The 25,496-nt window shown below is 35.3% G+C and overlaps 1 protein-coding gene across 1 annotated transcript; it reads right to left on the bottom strand.

Annotated features, from left to right (window-relative positions):
• Positions 1-377: 377 nt before the first annotated feature.
• On the bottom strand, positions 378-25,333 carry LOC138314939 (vacuolar protein sorting-associated protein 41 homolog). The gene is made up of 27 exons (XM_069255587.1): positions 25,262-25,333; positions 24,174-24,215; positions 23,803-23,898; positions 23,480-23,563; positions 22,928-23,002; positions 22,067-22,201; positions 21,424-21,543; positions 20,819-20,880; positions 17,847-17,928; positions 17,392-17,458; positions 16,955-17,049; positions 15,620-15,752; positions 15,252-15,367; positions 14,806-14,862; positions 14,458-14,595; positions 13,504-13,596; positions 12,302-12,429; positions 10,969-11,016; positions 10,450-10,588; positions 9,608-9,658; positions 9,087-9,279; positions 8,763-8,903; positions 7,320-7,456; positions 4,011-4,110; positions 2,317-2,361; positions 1,695-1,774; positions 378-1,348 (listed from the first exon to the last, which is right to left on the bottom strand). Exons 1-27 carry the CDS (start codon positions 25,295-25,297, stop codon positions 1,283-1,285), a joined length of 2,559 nt encoding a protein of 852 aa, XP_069111688.1. The 5' UTR covers positions 25,298-25,333; the 3' UTR covers positions 378-1,282.
• Positions 25,334-25,496: the final 163 nt, after the last annotated feature.

The following is a 25,496-nucleotide window of genomic DNA, read 5'->3' as shown; positions in this document are numbered from 1 at the left end:
CAATATATACACTGTTTTATCATTGTTTTTCCTTGTTTATTACCAGGGTGGTATAAAGGACTTGGCTAATTGTGATATATTACCCAAGTCTGGTGATCAGCTTAATTAGGTGGTACATGAAATTTACACTGCTCGTTTGCTGCAAAATCTGTGATAATATTTTCCTTAAGCAGAGCAAGTAGATAATTAAGTATAGAGTACTTATTTGATAAGAAAACTGTGTTTAAACTAATTACCCTTTGAACAACTGGGCCCAAAACAGGAGATGTTAAAGGCAATACATGTTATCTGGTAAATTGAAACTTTTCAATTTCAGCCACTGAAAGTCAATTTAAGGCTATAGGGTCAATAGAAATCAATTTGACAAGAAACTAACAGAATTTTAAGTAGTAATTGACACACTACTCATGGTTTTATAAAATCTTCTGGTTTACCAACTTATTATGATTTTACCACTTTATTTATAGCCACTCTATATTAATTTGTACAGCCTAGTTGTTCAACGGTCTGGTGAAAAGACAAAAAATACAAATACTTCATCATTAGCTTTGAAGTTTAGCACTTTATAAATATGTTGCACCATTTTTACAATGAAATTTGTAACAACTTATAACATAACACCACACGCACACTTAGTATGACAGCATAGCAATTTTCCTGTAAATTTCCAGTTCTTTCATAGTCCACTGCTTATAAATGAGATGGACGTTTAAATGAAGCAAAATTCATCAATATCTCAATGTTAACACCAGTCAATATATTTCATAATCAACTTCAAGTGGATGATTTTTGATCTGCTGAATTGTTAGAACACGGCAGTACTGCATGATTTCTGTCAATTTAGCAAAATTGAAAAAATCCATGAAACAAAAGTCTTTTTTCCACACATTCTGTACTTTATCTCGTACAGCATCCAATAGTATCACAGACATGGCTGTAAAATCCAGAGGCTTCACAGACTGACTAAAACTTTATCCTTCAAACTTGGGATTTATGCTCTGTCTCTTAGGATTGTTTACAGGATCTTATAGACCTGCTACAGCAATAGAAAGTCATCCTCACCTCCCCAACCTTTGACCCCAGATCATCCTCACGTCCTTTGACCCCAGATCATTCTCACATCCTTTGACCCCAGATCATCCTCACGTCCTTTGACCCCAATCATCTTCACGTCCTTTGACCCCAATCATCCTCACATCCTTTGACCCCAGATCATCCTGACATCCCCAACCTTTGACCCCAGATCATCCTCGCGTCCCCAACCTTTGACCCCAAATCATCCTCATGTCCCTAAACCTTTGGCCCCAGGTCCTCTCTTCTGTGTACTACTACATATGGGACAGCTCTCCTGGGACGGGAAAGAAGAAATGTATTTTGAAAATTATTGCCAGTAAATATAATCATTCATAGACAATAAATTAAATTTGTTAGTGAAAATAATTTAAATATTTGCAAACTGCATTTAAACATGAACTGTGAAAATCAAAATATCATGTTTTATCCAATACATATTCATGTCCCTTTAAGCCTCCCTACATTTTCTTTCAAAATTATGATATGAAACCTGATGAGCTGTCTGCAATTCATAACGATATGTGGATGTTACTTTGGCACCAATTTATAATCAGGTACAGCTATATCTGTGTGTATTTTCTGTGTGTTTGTTTGTTTTTGCAATACACATGGAATCGTACCATAGAATGGGCAGGTAGACAATCCTCATGAAACACATGACGACAGAAAAATATCACAGCATTACTGGCATATCGAAGGTCTGAAATAGAGAGTTCAGGCTAAAATAGAATATAAAGCAAAAGGATATTCTATTTAACATCTACTAAATGGTTAACATCTACTAAATAGTCATATCCTAAGAGAGTATTTACTAACTTTCACAGAAGTAATAGGAAGGAAATCAAATCAGAGAATGAACAAATTGAGTCTTTACAGCACTATGAGAAACAGAATTTTCAATCTACTAAAAATATTGATTTTTTTTGTTTTTTTGTTTTTTAATTGCTTTAATCTTTGCGCTGTCAAAGACATGTCATATTTTTAGGTTGGAGAATTTTTATAGCTGAATATTTGACTGACAGTAACTAATGATGTATAGCCAGCATCAGCGTCAAATACAGTTGTCTGCTCCTGGGGATGTTTGCTGAAGGATTGACTCGTTCTCTTAATTACTTCAATATATGCCCTATAACTTTATCATGTCACCATTTTTGTAGTATCTTAATTTTGATATTCTTTTCCAATTTCAGTTGTCGAATGAAGGCGAGTGATATATCATATTTAGATATAACATGAACTCACCTGAAACTATAATTGCTTGTTGACAGGTATGGCAAGTTTGTATACCTGTAAATAAAACATATATACAGCCTTAACACCTAAAAGATATAGAAAATTACATGTAAATTATGTATCTTGTCAAGTTACAGAATACCACCATGGTGTAGGGGAGATAACCCTGCGATTTACACCAATTTTTTTTTTTTTTTTTACAAATTTATACAGTGATATCCATGATATAGGGGAGATAACGTTTATGGGTTGATAGTGTATGGCTTTACTGGTTAACTGACTTAAACGCTGATAATGTTTTATCATATTTCTATACAAGTGATCCCAGAGGGATCTTGGGGCCCACCTAAGAACGATCTTTGTCTGACAAAGGAAAGAGGGACCTTTTCTCTGCTTTTCAAGCTTTTCCTACATATTACTACACATGAAATTTGAGAAAGATCCCTTGACTACTTTCTGAGATATATAACAGTAACAAACTTCAATTATCAAAATCCAAGATGGCTACCTGTCGGCCATCTTGTTCACCGATCGGTCCTAAAATGCAATATGCACAACTAGGGCCCTAAGGGAACCTGTACATGAAATTTGAGAAGAATTCTTTTGGTACTTTTTGAGAAATAGCAGTAACAAACTTTAAACTATCAAAATCCAAGATGGCGGCCTGTCGGCCATCTTGTTAACCGATTGGTCCCAAAATGCAATATGCACAACTAGGCCCCTAGGGGAACTTACATGTGAAATTTGAGAAAGATCCCTCTAGTACATTCTGAGAAATAGCGGAAAAAATCTTCAATTGTCAAAATCCAAGATGGCGTCCTGTTGGCAATCTTGTTCACCGATCAGTACCAAAATGCAAGATGCACAACTAGTCCCCTAGGGGAACCTGCACATGAAATTTGAGACAGATCCCTTCAGTACTTTCTAAGAAATAGTGGTAACAAGCTACAACTATCAAAATCCAAGATGGCGTCCTGTCGGCCATCTTGTTCACCGATCTGTCCGAAAATGCAATATGCACAACTAGGGCCCTAAGGGAACCTGTACATTAAATTTGAGAAGAATTCTTTCGGTGCTTTTTGAGAAATAGCGGTAACAAACTTTAAACTATCAAAATCCAAGATGGCGGCCTGTCGGCCATCTTGTTAACCGATTGGTCCCAAAATGCAATATGCACAACTAGGGCCCTAGGGGAACCTATATATGAAATTTGAGAAACATCCCTTCAGTACTTTCTGAGAAATAGCTATAACAAGAATTGTTAACGGACGGAAGGAGGGACGACGGACCACGGACAAAAAGCGATTTGAATAGCCAACCATCTGTTGATGGTGGGCTAATAAACATTTATTATCAGGTATTAATTCAATTTAAAATAGTATCTATCAATGTGTTGAAAGATTTTTTTATCAATTTTTGGTTTTGGTAGTTTAATACCCAATGTAAAACATTATTATTAAAGCACTGCTATAAATTGTATGATTATGTGATTTCATAGGTAAATATCCCATATTCGACTCAATAAGTGACCCCTCATCATTTTTGAGGCCACAATTTCACTGCACTGGACTGAAACTGTGAAAAGGTTTCTCTATTTGATTCCTTTTTGTTTTGATTTTAAAGCACCATGGGCACTTATTGGGTCGAATATGGTATCAGTTTATATCCACCCAAACCAACTGCTATGGTATAATCTGACTTACTGTTAACAGATATTCCTCGTTTGTGAGTTTTTACGAGTCGGTCCATCAGATTGAAGCTGTCTGCCACCAAGATCCTTTTACATCCTTCCCTGAGAGACATCTAGACAAAAGATATTAACACCCTTCCCTGAGAGACATCTAGACAAAAGATATTAACATCCTTCCCTCAGAGACATCTAGACAAAAGATATTTACATCCTTCCCTGAGAGACATCTAGACAAAAGATATTAACATCCTTCTCTAAAAGACATCTAGACAAAAGATATTAACACCCTTCCCTGAGAGACATCTAGACAAAAGATATTAACACCCTTCCCTGAGAGACATCTAGACACTTCCCTGAGAGACATCTAGACAAAAGATATTAACACCCTTCCCTCAGAGACATCTAGACACTTCCCTGAGAGACATCTAGACAAAAGATATTAACATCCTTCCCTGAGAGACATCTAGACAAAAGATATTAACATCCTTCCCTGAGAGACATCTAGACAAAAGATATTAACATCCTTCCCTGAGAGACATCTAGACAAAAGACATTAATATCCTTCCCTCAGAGACATCTAGACAAAATATATTAACACCCTTCCCTGAGAGACATCTAGACAAAAGATATTTACATCCTTCCCTGAGAGACATCTAGACAAAAGATATTAACATCCTTCCCTCAGAGACATCAAGACAAAAGATATTAACATCCTTCCCTGAGAGACATCTAGACAAAAGATATTAACATCCTTCTCTAAAAGACATCTAGACAAAAGATATTAACACCCTTCCCTGAGAGACATCTAGACAAAAGATATTAACACCCTTCCCTGAGAGACATCTAGACACTTCCCTGAGAGACATCTAGACAAAAGATATTAACACCCTTCCCTCAGAGACATCTAGACACTTCCCTGAGAGACATCTAGACAAAAGATATTAACATCCTTCCCTGAGAGACATCTAGACAAAAGATATTAACATCCTTCCCTGAGAGACATCTAGACAAAAGATATTAACATCCTTCCCTGAGAGACATCTAGACAAAAGATATTAACATCCTTCCCTGAGAGACATCTAGACAAAAGATATTAACATCCTTCCCTGAGAGACATCTAGACAAAAGATATTAACATCCTTCCCTGAGAGACATCTAGACAAAAGATATTAACATCCTTCCCTGAGAGACATCTAGACAAAAGATATTAACACCCTTCCCTGAGAGACATCTAGACAAAAGATATTAACATCCTTCCCTGAGAGACATCTAGACAAAAGATATTAACATCCTTCCCTGAGAGACATCTAGACAAAAGATATTAACATCCTTCCCTGAGAGACATCAAGACAAAAGATATTAACATCCTTCCCTGAGACACATCTAGACAAAAGATATTAGCATCCTTCCCTGATAGACATCTAGATTAAAGATATTAATATCCTTCCCTGAGAGACATCTAGACAAAAGATATTAACATCCTTCCCTGAGAGACATCTAGACAAAAGATATTAACATCCTTCCCTGAGAGACATCTAGACAAAAGATATTAACATCCTTCCCTGAGAGACATCAAGACAAAAGATATTAACATCCTTCCCTGAGAGACATCTAGACAAAAGATATTAACATCCTTCCCTGAGAGACATCTAGACAAAAGATATTAACATCCTTCCCTGAGAGACATCTAGACAAAAGATATTAACATCCTTCCCTGAGAGACATCTAGACAAAAGATATTAACATCCTTCCCTGAGAGACATCTAGACAAAAGATATTAACATCCTTCCCTGAGAGACATCAAGACAAAAGATATTAGATGCTTTAAATACTTCTAAACAGAATTGGTATAAGTTATTATTCCTAGATCACATATCAATGAAAATATGTGCAACATCCCAAGAACCAGATTAATTATACTACTTTAAAAATAAAACCAAGTCATTAATGAAGGTCATAAATTAACTTCATTATTTTATCCCTGCAGAGAAGCAATTTATTTGTACTAGTAAGATAAGTAAGATTTTACAAAAAGTCATACAAACTTGGGATCTGCCCATCCTCCTCCCTTTCAAAGGACAATTAATATTAACTGTAAGTTTTAATCCTGCAGTATTTTAACCAGGGAGGCCCTTAATCCTAGAACTCCCTCATGACTAGAGATTTACCTGTAAGTTGTAATCCTGTAGTATTTTGACAAGAGAGTCCCTTAATCCTAGAACTCCCTCATGACTAGAGATTTACCTGTAAGTTGTAATCCTGTAGTATTTTGACGAGGGAGTCCCTCAATCCTAGAACTTCCTCATGACTAGAGATTTACCTATGAGTTGTAATCCTGTAGTATTTTGACAAGAGAGTCCCTTAATCCTAGAACTCCCTCATGACTAGAGATTTACCTGTAAGTTGTAATCCTGTAGTATTTTGACGAGGGAGTCCCTCAATCCTAGAACTTCCTCATGACTAGAGATTTACCTGTAAGTTGTAATCCTGTAGTATTTTAACCAGGGAGTCCCTTAATCCTAGAACTTCCTCATGACTAGAGATTTACCTGTAAGTTGTAATCCTGTAGTATTTTGACGAGAGAGTCCCTCAATCCTAGAACTTCCTTATGACTAGAGATTTACCTGTAAGTTGTAATCCTGTAGTATTTTGATGAGAGAGTCCCTCAATCCTAGAACTTCCTCATGACTAGAGATTTACCTGTGAGTTGTAATCCTGTAGTATTTTGATGAGAGAGTCCCGAGTCCCTTAATCCTAGAACTCCCTCATGACTAGAGATTTACCTATGAGTTGTAATCCTGTAGTATTTTGACGAGAGAGTCCCTCAATCCTAGAACTCCCTCATGACTAGAGATTTACCTATGAGTTGTAATCCTGTAGTATTTTGACGAGAGAGTCCCGAGTCCCTTAATCCTAGAACTCCCTCATGACTAGAGATTTACCTGTAAGTTGTAATCCTGTAGTATTTTGACAAAAGAGTCCCTCAATCCTAGAACTTCCCCATGACTAGAGATTTACCTGTAAGATGTAATCCTATAGTAATTTGACAAGAGAGTCCCTCAATCCTAGAACTTCCTCATGACTAGAGATTTACCTGTAAGTTGTAATCCTGTAGTATTTTGACAAGAGAGTCCCTCAATCCTAGAACTTCCTCATGACTAGAGATTTACCTGTAAGATGTAATCCTATAGTATTTTGACGAGAGAGTCCCTCAATCCTACAACTCCTTCATGACTAGAGATTTACCTGTAAGTTGTAATCCTGTAGTATTTTAACCAGGGAGTCCCTTAATCCTACAACGCCTTCATGACTAGAGATTTACCTGTAAGTTGTAATCCTGTAGTATTTTAACCAGGGAGTCCCTTAATCCTGGGATGTGCATGCCTTCTTGTATCTTGGTAATGAGGATGATTGGGTCCACATGGGTACCAATATTCTGTAGTAGGCCTTTTATAAAACCTAACAGGACAGAAAACTAAAGTTTATACAGGAATTTAATAAACAAGTTTGTTGACAAATAGACAGATACTGTAGGTGTGGATATATTCGTGAGAATGTAATTTCAGGACTTACAGGTATAAATCTTTGTGATAGATATAAATCTTTGACTTTTCGAACCATAGTTCATACATCAAGAAAATATTACATGAAATAGAATTTTTCATGGCAAAATGATCTTTGCGTAAATTAGGGTAAATTTATCCCTGAGGGAAATTTCAATGTTTGATGTTACCAATGACTTGGTTTGAATTTGGGAAACTAAATCATTGTAAGCTCACATCAACTACAGGCTCTATCTTGTGCCGAGTGTTCTATGGAGGTAAGAGTGTATTAAGCCTATCTCAGACTGACTTTAGGCTTACATATTACAATATACATACTAGGTTTGTCGATACTGTACTAGATCAAATCTCCAAGCCTATCTCAGACTGACTTTAGGCTTACATATTACAATATACATACTAGGTTTGTCGATACTGTACTAGATCAAATCTCCAAGCCTATCTCAGACTGACTTTAGGCTTACATACAATATACATACTAGGTTTGTCCATACTATACTGGATCAAATCTCCAAGCCTATCTCAGACTGACTTTAGGTTTAGATACAATATACATACTAGGTTTGTCGATACTGTACTAGATCAAATCTCCAAGCCTATCTCAGACTGACTTTAGGCTTACATACAATATACATACTAGGTTTGTCGATACTATACTGGATCAAATCTCCAAGCCTATCTCAGACTGACTTTAGGTTTAGATACGATATACATACTAGGTTTGTCGATACTGTACTAGATCAAATCTCCAAGCCTATCTCGACAGACTAAATTTAGGTTTAGATACAATATACATACTAGGTTTGTCGATACTGTACTGGATCAAATCTCCAAGCCTATCTCAGACTGACTTTAGGCTTACATACAATATACATACTAGGTTTGTCGATACTGTACTAGATCAAATCTCCAAGCCTATCTCGACAGACTAAATTTAGGTTTAGATACAATATACATACTAGGTTTGTCGATACTGTACTAGTACTGGATCAAATCTCCAAGCCTATCTCAGACTGACTTTAGGCTTACATACGATATACATACTAGGTTTGTCGATACTGTACTGGATCAAATCTCCAAGCCTATCTCAGACTGACTTTAGGTTTACATACAATATACATACTAGGTTTGTTGATACTGTACTAGATCAAATCTCCAAGCCTATCTCAGACTGACTTTAGGTTTAGATACAATATACATACTAGGTTTGTCGATACTGTACTGGATCAAATCCTCCCAAAGTTCCTGTTCGTTCTGATCTTTACAGAACTCGATGGCCTGGTTCACGTCCTGAAGTCTGGAAGTTATCAATTCCAAGGCCTGTTTAACATTTCCCATCCGACCTGGGTAAAAAAATAGTAATTCTCACTCATAATAGGATCAAATCTAGAAACAAAATCTACATACAATGTATAGTAACAAAGTATCTAAGGTGTGTAACTAAAACTCGGAGACCGTTGATTTTATCAGACTCTAACCTAACGACAAGCAGGGTGAAGCAGAAACCATAGATCACCTATCCTTACCCAATAAAAACACTTGTTCTGGAATGAAGTCACGCATCTCGCACTCCTCCAGCGCCATCTGTAGGGGATAGTGGTTACTACTGCGGAGAAAGGACAGTAAGCGTGGTCTGTCAAACTCGGCGTACAGTCGTACTTGCTTGCCGTGGTATTTCTGACAGAGCTGAGGATCTTTCTGGAACACCTTGTCCAGGTACTGACAATAGAAAATAGAAATATAGTTGAGAAATCGCCAAGAATTTAGGATTATGGATCATGACAACAATTTGAATCATTCAAAGAGATAAAATTGATGAAATTCTTATTCATTTTGGTGGGTCTTTTGTAGTTATTTTTTTTTTATTTATTTCAACTGTCTTTCAACAGGATAAATTCATCACTTATAGTATTGCAGACATTTAGCAGTTAGCAACATGATAATTGTGGACAATACTGCATGTTTGGGTAACTAAGGATGTTAATTGTGACTTTAGTTTTCTCTACAACAATGGACGATTGAAGGCAATACCAAATGTTCTACTTACCACATATAAGTTATGAGGAGTTTTCTCCAACTGCTGCACAACATTATCAATCTGAAAATAAATAATATAACAAAGATTAATAAAGCTAGGGCTATCATTAGTTTGGATTCAATTCTGGCAAACAAACGATTGCCTGATTTGGATCAGTTTATTGAGTTCAAGCCAGATTACAAACAGTAAGTACACAGCAACTGCTCCACATGGGGTTTGAACTAACAACCCAGAGGTAGAAGGTTTGAGGTAATATCTAGGTACAACTTAACCAAATCAGAATGGGAATTTACATACCACGCAATATCTGATAACATTTGTGTCACACCATTGTTTCTATTTGTGATGGAATGACCTCAAGACATGATATTCTGCGCTAATGTCATTTTAGTGTGAAGATTACAAATAGTTACGTTCCATCACCACTGGAGATACTAGTCCCGCACAAATGTTATCAGGTATCATGTGGTACGTGAATTAGTCCCACTATATAAACTTCAGTAACAAATCCTTAAGTACCAATATAGCCACTTAGTGTCACAGGGATGCCATTTTTGTAATTTTTGTTTTTGATTATTATGTTAGAGCAGTCTTGAAAATTACATCAAATTCCAAGCAAATATTCAGACACAGATAAACTATTTCTCCTTAAATAGCAAGATGGTGAAATCTAGATTTGGAAATTCAAATTTCATATTTATGATAATAGTTTGAAGTAAAAAATTGCAGTCAGTGTCAAATCATATACTGATTGAAAATAGAGCAGCTTATCTAAACACAGTAAAAATAAAAAGTTTTCACAAAGATTATTCTGAATCCCTCCATATTTATTGTCATATTGACATACTTACAGACATTTTCTTCATGTTGCCAATCAGCATGTCTACAGCCTGCTCACAGTCAAACTCCATCAGCTGTATGATTTTGTCAGTAATGGAGTCAAACAGATCGTGTTTATAAATCAAACTGAACACATCCTTGTGTCTTAACCTGGAAGCAAATTGGTTTTTTAATTGCTTGAGATAATCTGAAATATCTTCATCTGGGAAGACCAGAATTTATCATATAAATAACTTGGATAGCCTTAGGTTTTGAGAGTTCTACAATTTTTATTAGGATATGTTTTTTAATTGTTTTTCAAGATTATTTTATGTGTTTTATTATAATTATTTATAATATTCTTGATGATAGAAAGAAGTAAAGTAAGTACATGTACAAAGATCATAACCTTGAAGTAAAATTCCATAAACAGGCTATGCTACTGAGGAGATTTTTCTATTTTAGCAATAGTCTTTGTTATAAAATACACAAGTATTTATCTGGCTGAATGAAGGGAGATAATTCTATTCAGCGAGATCTTCAATACTTACTTGATGTATATTGCTAGGGCTTTGTCAAAGGACCTTTCAAAAGAATACCTGTAACAAAGACAAAATAGATCCAATTAGAACAAGAGGCCCAAGAGGCCTTGACGGTTACCCGAGTGCTGCTACAGAAAGAGCAATGCATAGTTGGTTCAAATCTGTAAAAAGTATTTACGAATCAGAATAAACTTTAAAGTTGAACCTTCATATTAGAATTTTTATTTTTTGTTTTTTCATTTTGATAGTTAGTGTATTATGTTACCAAACCTTATGCTTAAAATTCCAATTTGCTTTGCCGACATTAAACAACAAAACCAAACTAGAAGTCAGTCAGTGTCAGTGATTTTATAAATTCCACTTCTTAATCTATGAAGATTATTTGGTTCCATCAAACCTGTGAATTCAGAAGCAGATTTTTGAAATTTTAGCTATTTTAACCCATTTTGGCCCCGCCCCTCTGGTCCCTCGGGGTCAGCCAGGACCAATATGGATATGGTGTTAAAATGCTATCTCAGGCTAATAATACTAACCCAGATTAGCTAATTTCCTATGAAAACTAAGCAAATAATGTTCATAAATGTGTTTTTCCTATATAAACTATAGTAAATTTGACCCCCTCCCCAGGGGAAAATATGAGATCCCAGGGCCATGAAATTCACATTTTTGTAAAGGGCCTTATGACCTTCCAATCTATGAAGAGTATCTGGTTCCATCAAATCTGTGAATTCAGAAGAAGATTTTTGAAGTTTTAGCCTATTTGACCCCTTTTGGCCCCGCCCCTAACGCCCCTTGGGGGCTGGGACCATATAATTCACAATTTTGGTTGACCTTTGGCTATAGAAGGTTTCTGCAAAATTTCAACAAATTTGGTTCAGTAGTTTTGGAGAAGAAGTCGAAAAAATAAATTGTTTATCGCCATATGACGCATGATGGACGATGGACAAAAGACAATTAGAATAGGTCACTTGAGACTTCGTCTCAGGTGACCTAAAAAGAGTAGACATGAAAATATCTAAGCCAGATGAAATAGGGTAGTAGAGAAGTCAGTGATTATGCCTTGCCGGAAAATCATTCATTTTTTATATCATTATTCAATTACAACAACATTAATTAAGTTATCAAAATAAATCGATAATACTTTCTACAATTATTGAATACAAATCATATAATAATAATTCCTCTTAGGCCTATGACATGCCAATTAGAGAAATTATTTGACTGTGTCACATCAGTACAGACCAATCTCTTTATCAGCTTTGAAAACAAAAATAAACTAGCTGATCCAGTAGCCCAGAACTCTCAGTTTCTGTCCATGACATACACAGAGATGAAAACTTACAGTTCTCCTAGAGCCTGTAGTAATGTCTTATTGCCACGGTTACTGTCAAGTCGCTCAAGCGTGGAGCTTATAAGTGTCTTCACGTTGTACAGGTAACTAGGCCATTCCTTCACCATCTTCAGGTATGTCTGTAAATAGAAAATATTCATCACTTTAGTCTTTGTTAAACTAGTCTTTACTCATCACTATCTAATCAAATACTTGTTAATTAGCTGCCACCAATGGGCCACATAATTTATATACCTGTTTAAGGAGCTTTTGTCAGTAATTAAATGAGATTTATACAAGGAATGTCTGTATGACTACCCTGCCTCCAGATAAAAGCGAGAGTAGTCAGTACTTGAATGGAGGACAATAATTACAAGAGATCCCAGAGGGATCTTGGCGCTCACCAAAGAATGAGCTATATCTGGCAATAGACAGAGGGAACTTTTCTCTGCTTTTCAAATTTTAGATATCAAAATAAAATATGGCCGACAGGCTGACAGCCATCTTTGTGATAGAACGATCCAAAAATACCACATGCACAATTAGGGTCCTAGGGAAACCTACATATGAAATTTGAGATGGATACCTTCATTACTTTCTGAGAATTAGCAGTATAATACCTCAACTATCAAAATACAATATGCACATTTAAGGTCCTAGGGGAACCTACCTATGAAATCTGAGAAAGATCCTTCAAGTACTTTCTGGGAAATAGTGGTAGCAAGAATTGTTAACGGACAGAAGGATGGACGACAGACTATGACCAAAAGGAGTTTTGAATGACCAACCTTTCATGTTGGGCACATAAAAATCAAAAGCATTTCCTGTACTTGAAGCCCTTAAATCAAAACTAAATTTACAGCAGCTAATCATGCATAAAGATGAAGAAAATATGTTTCCAAACATCATCTTCTATAAATAGAATGATGAAGGGTAGTCAATGTGATTCACCCTTCTGCTTGACAGGCAGGTGGCCATCACAATTTGTACAGTGTGGTTGAGTGGTTAAGGTGTTTTGATAAACCAATATCCTTCCACCCCTGGATGCCCATATTCAGCAATTGTCATCTACTGACTGTACATAAAGTGTGTATACCTATAGGTGTTCTGACTTTCTTTTGTGTCCTAAATCTTGCATATTCTTAATGACTCTTTTTTTTTATTTGTAACATAACCTTTACAATCCATGCAGTCATAACATTAATACTTCATACCTCTTCATCTGTAAGGAGAAACTCGTTTAGAACCATCTCGTAGATTGCCTGGCCAAGCTGAGGGTCCCCACGGGGGAGATATGGAGCTATTGCCTGTCAAAGAAAACAAACAAATGATCACCTAATTTGTGTATTGATGATAATTGTGTATATATTTACCTGGCATTAAATTTCAATATTTTCTCTCTTTCTAATGTGCCAAGTTGTTAAAGTATCAAACATTCTACCACTAGCTCTTAAGTTTAGATATTGCAAAGTTGGTTCAGTTGATTTCAAGACTTAAATAAAATATTATGACATAGGTTACATACTGTAGTTGAAGTAAGTTTTGACTTATTTGGCACATTTTTTTAAGAAATCAGGCCAAGTCTATTCTTTTGTTCTCTTCATATTCCTACATCTATTTAGCTGGTGATACTGACCTTGATGTGGTTGTAGTGTGTTACTGACTGGTGGGTTATGATATGAGACTTGTGGTGGTTACTGACTGACCTTGAGGTATGTTGACCTTGAATTGGTGTTACTGACCTTGAGGTGGTGTTATTGACCTTGAGTGGTGTTACTGACCTTGATGTGTGTTACTGAACTTGAGGTGGTTTATTGACCTTGAGTGTGTTATGACCTTGAGGGTGTTATTGACCTTGAGTAGTGTTACTGACCTTGATGTGTGTTACTTGTTGGTGTTACTGACCTTGAGTTGTCTTATGACCTTGTGTTGGTGTTACTGACCTTGAGTTGGTGTTATTGACCTTGAGTTTGTGTACTGACCTTGTTGAATTGTGTTACTGACCTTGAGGTGTGTTACCTGAACTTTGATGGTGTTACCTCCCTGACCTTGATGTGTGTTACTGACCTTGAGTGTGTACCCTGGGGGTTATTGACCTTGACTGATGTGTTTACTGACCTTGAGGTGGTGTTACTGGAAATGTTTTACTGACAGGATGTGTTACTGACCTTTGAGTGGTGTATTTTGCTTGTAGACAACTTCCTCCCAGCATCTTTGTCTTTACGGAGAATTTTCACACATAGTTGAGCAGCCTGATCGTACTGCTGCTCCTCAAGGAGATAGACAAGATACTGCCGACCCACACGCTGACATACATAGAAAATAATGTCAGCAAACTCTTCATTATGTTGTGAGATACTGCCGACCCACACGATGATATACACAGAAAATAATGTTAAACTTAAGAAAAATCTTCATTATGTTGTGAAATATACCAGGTATAATGTTGCAAGCACATCTATACATACAAACTAAAAGTAGATTTTTTTATTATAGAAAATGACTGATATATATACCTGTGGGGTATGCTTCCTTAACTCCTGCTCATGGGTCTGTGTTGCTTCCATGGCTTCCTGACCAACACAAGAACAAATTAAGTTACTGTACAGGAACCAAACTTATTTGCAAATACTCTTAAACTATGACTGAATCACTGAATGAAATAGACATCGGACATTCATCTCAAAGAAGATCTAATTAAAACTTTTCAATGATCTTTAAGAACAATTATTTTATAAACATTCCTAAGAATGAACACCAAACAGGATATATCCAGTACACCTATGAGATTATGTTTTGGACTCCCAAAAATCATATTTGACTCTTGGGTTTGAAGCACATTTTCCTTTGTCATATGTTTTGATTCTTCAGCTTTTTGGAGGAATGATTGTTTGATTTCTGAATCCACTTAAAGTCAAGGGTCAACTGGACACCCTTCAAAATATGGACGCAAAACACTAACCTCAAATAAATCATGGTCAAGTAACCAGGTTATGTGGTCATCCATGTCACAGAGTCGTGAGGCAATCACGTCACGGGGACTGACTATGTAGAACAGGTTCTCCTCTCTCAGACTCTCTGTTTGGTTAAAGAGAGGAGTTATACTAACTTATCTAAAGTCATTAAGAAACTCTGGGTGGTCACATAGTTTACAGTGGAAAGGTTTTAATCATCACTAATTTGAATATTTGAAATAGAGGTGTACGAAGAAAATTCTATGTTTTATATTCAAGGTAAAAAAGAGAGGCTTTCAGTTTTTGCTATGTAGACATTAGGCAACAACCCAATGATTTTTGAACCTGAAAATAGACCTGACATCGTTAGACTTACCTAGGTGATAGTCGTTACACTTGTATTCCTGGAAGCCACGGATCGACAGAGCATCGTTAGATACTTCTTCATAGTCGTTGAGACTGGGCTTCACAACCTGTAGGTGTGGTCGCTGGGCAACCAAACGGTCTCCCTGACAATAAAACACAAAGTAATATTTTACAAAGATATGTAAACTAGAAATATTAGAAATAAATGTCTTCTCCTTCAAACATAAATAGGATAAATAGTAACCAATAAGAAATGGATTTTCAGGACAAAGACATAGACATCAAAATGAATCCATCTCCAGATAACGCAAGACGTTATCTATAATGTCATAAGATTAAGTCTCAGATAAAAAGAGTTCTTTTATTCTGATTCCAAAATGTGCATTATTCAACCTGTGTATAAAGACCACTTGGCTATTAAGAATAGTTTCCTCTGTCCCTTTGGTGGTCTTTATGGACAGATTTCACAGTACATATCAGTAAGAAATAAGACATGACCCTCTCTCTCTCTCTCTCTCTCTCTCTCTCTCTCTCTCTCTCTCTCTCTCTTAGGTAACTGAGTCACCTGCAACCATCCTATTTGATTTCTGCAAGCACGACCTGCATCAAACAATACAGAGCAGGTGCTATGAGTAACGAGCATTGAATAAATCTTGGTCTTGAATGAGCATTGAATAAATCTTGGTCTTGAATAGTCTGCTGGGCAACCAAACGGTCTCCCTGACAATAAAACACAAAGTAATATTTTACAAAGATATGTAAACTAGAAATATTAGAAATAAATGTCTTCTCCTTCAAACATAAATGGGATAAATAGTAACCAATAAGAAATGGATTTTCAGGACAAAGACATAGAAATCAAAATGAATCCATCTCCAGATATAACGCAAGACGTTATCTATAATGTCATAAGATTAAGTCTCAGATAAAAAGAGTTCTTTTTATTCTGATTCCAAAATGTGCATTATTCAACCTGTGTATAAAGACCACTTGGCTATTAAGAATAGTTTCCTCTGTCCCTTTGGTGGTCTTTATGGACAGATTTCACAGTACATATCAGTAAGAAATAAGACATGACCCTCTCTCTCTCTCTCTCTCTCTCTCTCTCTCTCTCTCTCTCTCTCTCTCTCTCTAAGGTAACTGAGTCACCTGCAACCATCCTATTTGATTTCTGCAAGCACGACCTGCATCAAACAATACAGAGCAGGTGCTATGAGTAACGAGCATTGAATAAATCTTGGTCTTGAATGAGCATTGAATAAATCTTGGTCTTGAATAGTCTACAAAGTCATCAGAACCAACCACTTATTTATTTAGAATCTATAAACTTAACATTCTGTCTCACCTCTTTATGAAGGTCTTTCTCGTAGGTCAACAGCACGAGTTCCTCCCCGAGAGGTGCGATACCACACACATAGCTGTCTACTGTGAACATGGCAGCTGTAGGCAAAAAAACATGTTTATTAGGTCACCATTTTTAAAATCATGAATCTATCAACATCCAATACACAATTTTGAATTAGCAAATTAATGACGTCCATAGGTCATATTTTTAATTAAGGACTGTCTTAGATTAATATTACCGAATAATCTTCCATTAGCCTATAACAACTGGGTTCAAGTTTGAAACCCATGTAGGGCAGCTGCCAGGCAATTTCTGTCTCTTCATTTTGAAATTTTTTATCATTTTGAATTTCTTTACTTTGTCTAGCATTTCACATGTTACAGACTTACTTATTTCCACATATCTGTTTGGCAGGTCACGTACATCTTGCTACTTACTTATTTCCACATATCTGTTTGGCAGGTCACGTACATCTTGCTGCATCCTGTCTCGTACAACACAAACCTTGTGGAGAAAATTTACAAATATAAACCAATAAATGAACACATGGCATTGGAATATAACTATCATAGACAGGTTTCTCATAACATGATCACTTGAAATCTGAACATGATATATTATAACAGAATTTGTCTATAATCCAGGATTAGAGAATACAATATGGTACATCAATATCATAACATTATTCAATTACATTCTGATTAGAAGTCAATGTATGAATCAAACAGATTTTAAACATAAACACACAATAAACTTAACAAAGTATGAAACAACATGACTTTCCTTGTAAATTAGCGAATGGAATCATCTTTACTTGACAGACCTTATATTTTTTAGAATATCCATGAATGATTCACATTTGAAGTGTATAATTGGTATTCCCCAGTCTCACCTTAACTCTATCAGCCCAGGCAATCAGGAATGTACGGCTGTCCTTCCAACAAATACTACATCGGTGAAGGTCTGCTCTCTGACTGTTAAACATAGGATTACATGTAATAACAATACATTATACTACACCGGTAAAGGTCTGCCCTCAGACTGTTAAACGTAGGATTACATGTAATAACAATACATTATACTACACCGGTAAAGGTCTGCCCTCAGACTGTTAAACGTAGGATTACATGTAATAACAATACATTATACTACACCGGTAAAGGTCTGCTCTCTGTGCTGTTAAACGTAGGATTACATGTAATAACAATACATTATACTACACCGGTAAAGGTCTGCCCTCAGACTGTTAAACGTAGGATTACATGTAATAACAATACATTATACTACACCGGTAAAGGTCTGCCCTCAGACTGTTAAACGTAGGATTACATGTAATAACAATACATTATACTACACCGGTAAAGGTCTGCTCTCTGTCTGTTAAACGTAGGATTACATGTAATAACAATACATTATACTACACCGGTAAAGGTCTGCCGTCAGACTGTTAAACGTAGGATTACATGTAATAACGAATACATTGTACTACACCGGTAAAGGTCTGCCCTCAGACTGTTAAACGTAGGATTACATGTAATAACAATACATTATATACTACACCGGTAAAGGTCTGCTCTCTGACTGTTAAACGTAGAATTACATGTAATAACAATACATTATACTACACCGGTAAAGGTCTGCCCTCAGACTGTTAAACATAGGATTACATGTAATAACAATACATTATACTACACCGGTAAAGGTCTGCCCTCAGACTGTTAAACGTAGGATTACATGTAATAACAATACATTATACTACACCGGTAAAGGTCTGCCCTCAGACTGTTAAACGTAGGATTACATGTAATAACAATACATTATACTACACCGGTAAAGGTCTGCCCTCAGACTGTTAAACGTAGGATTACATGTAATAACAATACATTATACTACACAGGTAAAGGTCTGCCCTCAGACTGTTAAACGTAGGATTACATGTAATAACAATACATTATACTACACCGTAAAGGTCTGCTCTCAGACTGTTAAACGTAGGATTACATGTAATAACAATACATTATACTACACGGTAAAGGTCTGCCCTCAGACTGTTAAACGTAGGATTACATGTAATAACAATACATTATACTACACTGGTAAAGGTCTGCTCTCTGACTGTTAAACGTAGGATTACATGTAATAACAATACATTATACTACATCGGTAAAGGTCTGCTCTCTGACTGTTAAATGTAGGATTACATGTAATAACAATACATTATACTACACCGGTAAAGGTCTGCCTCAGACATGTTAAACATAGGATTACATTAATAACAATACATTATACTACACCGGTAAAGGTCTGCTCTCAGACTGTTAAACGTAGGATTACATGTAATAACAATACATTATACTACACGGTAAAGGTCTGCCCTCAGACTGTTAAACGTAGGATTACATGTAATAACAATACATTATACTACACAGTAAAGGTCTGCCCTCAGACTGTTAAACGTAGGATTACATGTAATAACAATACATTATACTACACCAGTAAAGGTCTGCCTTCTGACTGTTAAACGTAGGATTACATGTAATAACAATACATTATACTACACCGGTAAAGGTCTGCCCTCAGACTGTTAAACATAGGATTACATGTAATAACAATACATTATACTACACCGGTAAAGGTCTGCCTTCGACTGTTAAACTCATGTAATAACAATGTAAAGGTCTGCTCTAAAAACGTAGGATTACATGTAATAACAATACATTATACTACACCGGTAAAGGTCTGCCTCTGACTGTTAAACTAGGATTACATGTAATAACAATACATTATACTACACCGGTAAAGGTCTGCCCTCAGACTGTTAAACATAGGATTACATGTAATAACAATACATTATACTACACCGGTAAAGGTCTGCCCTCAGACTGTTAAACATAGGATTACATGTAATAACAATACATTATACTACACGGTAAAGGTCTGCCCTCAGACTGTTAAACATAGGATTACATGTAATAACAATACATTATACTACACCGGTAAAGGTCTGCCCTCAGACTGTTAAACATAGGATTACATGTAATAACAATACATTATACTACACCGGTAAAGGTCTGCCCTCAGACTGTTAAACATAGGATTACATGTAATAACAATACATTATACTACACCGGTAAAGGTCTGCCCTCAGACTGTTAAACGTAGGATTACATGTAATAACAATACATTATACTACATCGGTAAAGGTCTGCCCTCAGACTGTTAAACATAGGATTACATGTAATAACAATACATTATACTACACCGGTAAAGGTCTGCCCTCAGACTGTTAAACGTAGGATTACATGTAATAACAATACATTATACTACACCGGTAAAGGTCTGCCCTCAGACTGTTAAACGTAGGATTACATGTAATAACAATACATTATACTACACCGGTAAAGGTCTGCCCTCAGACTGTTAAACGTAGGATTACATGTAATAACAATACATTATACTACACCGGTAAAGGTCTGCCCTCAGACTGTTAAACGTAGGATTACATGTAATAACAATACATTAAAATCTAAATACTACACCAGTTAGTAAGGTGCACTCTCAGATTATCACATATAGGAATTCACTCAGGTGTAACAATAACATATTAGCATCTCGATGCAGGGCCATAACTACCGTTAAGAAATGTATGTTTACAGTACTTGCTGCAACTATCTTTGTAGTTTCTATTTATTGAGTTGTCTAAAGACTTAAAGCTATCTTTGTAGTTTCTATTTATTGAGTTGTCTAAAGACTTAAAGCTATCTTTGTAGTTTCTATTTATTGGGTTGTGTAAAGACTTAAAGTAAATATATAACACATGATCTTATTATACTAAAAACCTTATGTACAAAACAATGATCTTACTCGTGGCCTTTAGGAATGAATGTTATTCTGGATCGGGAATTCATGTCATACACCTTAACACCCTGAAAGGAACAACAACAAAGTATGCATAAATCAAACATGTGATCAAATCATTTTGATTTTTATACTGCATCCAATTCAATTTGCTCTCTTTTACAAATTGACTTCTCAAAATGCTATTTAATGAAAAATCAGGCAAAGACATGTAAAGTATTGACAGAACTAGAAAATTTTGTTTTAAAGTAAATTTTTTCACACTTCAAAAGTAACTCACATTTTGTTACTTTCATCTGATGAGCAATTTACAGCTATGGATTGAATTAATATATATATATATAACTTTGTCTTTCTGGAAATTATTACATTGCATCACAACAAATGATTTGTAAGATTTATACAAATGAAAATCATTACCATATACCACAGGCACAATTTCAACTCCTTTTTTTCATCCATCAAAGCATCACATCAATATTTCATCTGTTAAACCATTCTGATTTTAACTCATTTTTGATCACCACCCTGTGATATCATATATATTGCCTTGTCTATTGTTGTATTTTAATAACTGCACTAATTATAGGGTGTATTGCCGACAATCTTACCATGTCGTTAGCCCAGGCGATGAAGCTGCCTTTCCACTTTATTTCCCGTATGGGCCCTTCCCCCTGGTGTAGCACGGTTGTTTTATGTCGACTGAGAAACCCTTTCTCATTCAGCACCAACTGGGAATTAAATCATCACATAAAGATTTCCTTAATGTCAATCTTTTTTTGTAAATGACATCATATTTTGATACATAATGTTTGCTATCATTAATAATTTTCTTTTATAGACTCTAAAACTTTACATCACATAAAACAAAATATAAACTGACTTTAGGCAACAAATTTTAAGGTACACAATACATTCAACATATATGACCTCAGCTAATACCATGCCAAAAAATACCAAATTAAGGAGGTACATGCACATATTACACATTTATATTTATCAATCTAATTATCAGTTAACGTTTACGTCATTACATTTTCAAAAAACAATGCAAGCATGAAGCTTTACCCTAGAAAGTAAAAGACAGGTTTATATTTTTCTCGTTAGAAAAAAACTCAGAACTATAGGACAAAAAATTCACCTCAGGTGTAACCAAAAATTGAATTCTTTTAGCAAAGGATAAATAATATGTCAGTTGACTTTGAAACCCTGATACAGCATCTGTCGGTGTTAAACATTACATAGGAGGATTACCTTGTCATCACCGGTAACAAACTGCCGCCCACTACCATGCTTGTAAAAGTTTGGATCCATCGCTACAGCTTTTACTGGCCGATCAAAGTTCAAAGTTTGGTTGTTTTCTTGAGTATATAATCCAGTGATCATTACCTGTAATCAATCAACTCATTATTAGTTTAAATAGTTTATTGGTATTTGATATTAATCTCCCAGCTACATGGATTACCTAACTGAAACTTATTTACAAATTATAATAGGTAGTAAAGAGAAAAGTGAAAAATCTCTTTCACTGTCTACCAAAACTATTATGTATTCATCCAATTTTTCCCCACCTTGTTTGAAGCATGCCATCAAAGTCAACAAACAGACTGGTCACATTTTACTGACAACAGGCGAACCAGTCATCCTACTCTCTGTAAGCTCATTGCTAAAGCAGGAGAAGAAACTTTTATAGACTATGTGTTTCAGCTAAGGGACATATCCCAAAACCTTCTTCACAGGAATGACAGCCTCACAAAACATATGCAGATTCACAAGTACACAAGCAACACATTGCATACATGTACAGGGGAGGTCATCCTTAACCCAAGCCATTAATAAGATGTTCAGCCTATTAAACCAACAAACCAATCTTATTAATTGTAATGCTATACAAAGTGGATAGAACTTTATTTTTATAGTTTTTAACATTTCAAAGGTCTTAATTAAAGCTGTCATAATTTTTCATGAATCCTAAGAATTTCTCATGAATGATACAATAAGTAATATATAAACAAAGGTTCCATAACTTATTCTAGTTCATTCAATTACAAAGAAGATTTATACTTGGAATAAAAACTGTTGTCTCATAGAGTGCACAACATAAATGGTTCTCACCCGTCCATCATCTGAGCAGCTGGCCATGAAGTCACCGTTATCATCTAAACTGATCTGATTTACTGTAGTGGAATGCTGTAACATCATAAAATTATATAGTTATACTGTTAACATGGACATTTCACTCGGGGGGGAGGAGGGGTAATATTTTGTACATATATCAACTTTTGTTGTTAAAAGTCTGATAGTGTATCTGTCACATGACACAAAAATAACAACACTGCAAAAGTTTTATACAAGCAAATTGCAAAGTTAAGCATTCACGAAAACATCCTTGTTTACAGAATTCATTTCCTGGTCATATAGAATAAACAAGTTAAAATTATATTCTTATTTTCATATCAAGAAGTGTGCTTCTTCTAAAACAAATTGATGTTCATTTTCCATATCTGATTGATAGAAACAACATTTGTGTATAAGTATTAAATATCACCATATTTTAAAATAAAGTTTTGACATATTATTTTAGGATGCTAATGCACAGGTTGTTTATTGTAGTAGAAAAGTTAACTTCTGGGGAAAGTTTTTAATTTAGCCTGTGGATATACTCACTGACGCCACTTCTTTGCTGTTTATGTTAAACCCGATGTAATCCAGTATGTATATCATACCCCAGTGGGTGCCAACAGCCAGGAACTGATACATTCAAAAGGTAAGGTGAAGGAAAAAACTACAGAAGTTATCATGTCCTGTTATCAACAGGTAGCTATTGGGTTATGTTAAACTTTATACCGAGATTGAATTTGGCTTTCAACAAGACTATATCTACTCTTTAACAGTAATATATCAATTATAATTTAGTTATTTAATATGATGTCTTCATTCACAATTTCTTAAAATTCATTCATGTAGGCACAGACAGAGAAAAAAACTACCTTGGAATCAACAGCCATACAGCTAGCACAATCTTTACTGAGGATGGTGTTAAGGTCATTCCCCAGTCTCTCATACTTCAGTTTGGGTTCCACCTCCTGAAATAATATCAGAACATTAGCAATAATTTCCAGTTATGACTGTTTTTGATAAGAACCTATATAATAGCTATTTCTTTATGTAGATATAAGGATACCTATATTGAAACTGAAAATGTTAATACAACATACTCACTAAATGGTAATGTTAGCAATATTTGTAGTTTTTTTATGCCATTTTGTTTTCTCTATTACACGTAGTATATATATTAACATGCCATTTTGTTTTCTCTAATACACGTAGTATATATATTAACATTCTCAAAGGCACTTACTTCCTCTGATGATTCTTCATCACTTTCATCTTGATCATCATCCTATGGAAGAAAGAACATAGTTGCATTCAGATGCAATAATAATAAATTGAAACTATATTAAATCAATAAATTACAGCAGAGCAAAAGATGTAGTGGCTAGACCGGGGCTCGAACACTGGATCTCCAAATTATTCACTGAGCTACCTTACAGGTAGGCCATGTTTGATCCAGTCCACTAGACTCTCCTTTCTCAAAGTCCTCATCCTTGAAGACAAACAAGACCCTTCTACCACAATGTGGGTATTTTTGTTGGGTACATGCCACATTTGTAATAGCTAAGAGAGAAGGTGGTGTAACAACTAGACTGGGGTTCAACCTTGGACCTCGCAATACAAGTCTAATGCTCTATCGATTGAGCTACCTAATCGCAAACATGATTGACCCAGTCCAGAACTAGTACATGTACTGCTATAAATCTAAAAGCATAAAAATAAAGCTTATATGCCAACACAGTTATAGAACTTAGTATAAGATTTCTCTATATCCAAGCTAATTAGGTAAAGCACAATATACTGGTATTAAATTTGTGAAGGTTACTGCTACATGTATTCCATTTAACTACCTGTTATAAACACAGAATGACAGGTTGAATTAGCAGGTTGTTTATACATGGAAGTGGTACATGTGTAAGTGTTGTATGAAAGGAATGGGTACTGTAACTATGCAGATATAAGATATAATTTTAAAATTCTAGAGTACATAGGTCAATACAAACTTATTAGATCCTGGACTAACATTCAACTGTACATTATTGGCATTGTACTAGATTCAAGAAGGGAGCTTTTTGTTCAATACTTTTGTATTTATATCTTATACAATAAAATAATATTTGGAATCATTTGATGTACAACTTGGTTTCGTATGAATCGTCCTACATATACGTTATAGATTCTATATCAATATGAAAATATCATGCCACACATCTTTTAAAATGCGTAACTATCTGCATCAAAATGATGTCTAATGTAACAAAATTGAACAAACAGATGCTAGTATTTCATTCTTAAGGCTGATGTTGAGTCAATAAAAAGAAAATAAAACGAAACCTCAACTGTTTCCTGACTCGGTGTGGAGGTCGCCATTTTTGATTCTGAAATGTCACATGATCAAGAGGAGGCGTGATGTGAAATGTCAAAACATTGCAAATGATTGTGTTATTTAATCCATTTGTGATCTTTTTTTATTTTGATGTTACCAATGTATTAATAAATTTTGTCTTCCTGAATAATTCAAGGACACTAAAGTAAAACAATTAACATTATTATTATGCACTATTTTCTG

This window comes from Argopecten irradians, chromosome 2 (genome assembly GCF_041381155.1).
Source record: "Argopecten irradians isolate NY chromosome 2, Ai_NY, whole genome shotgun sequence".
Lineage (NCBI taxonomy): Eukaryota > Metazoa > Mollusca > Bivalvia > Pectinida > Pectinidae > Argopecten > Argopecten irradians.
Note: the sequence above shows the minus strand (reverse complement) of the source record. Positions and strands in the feature narration are given on the sequence as shown.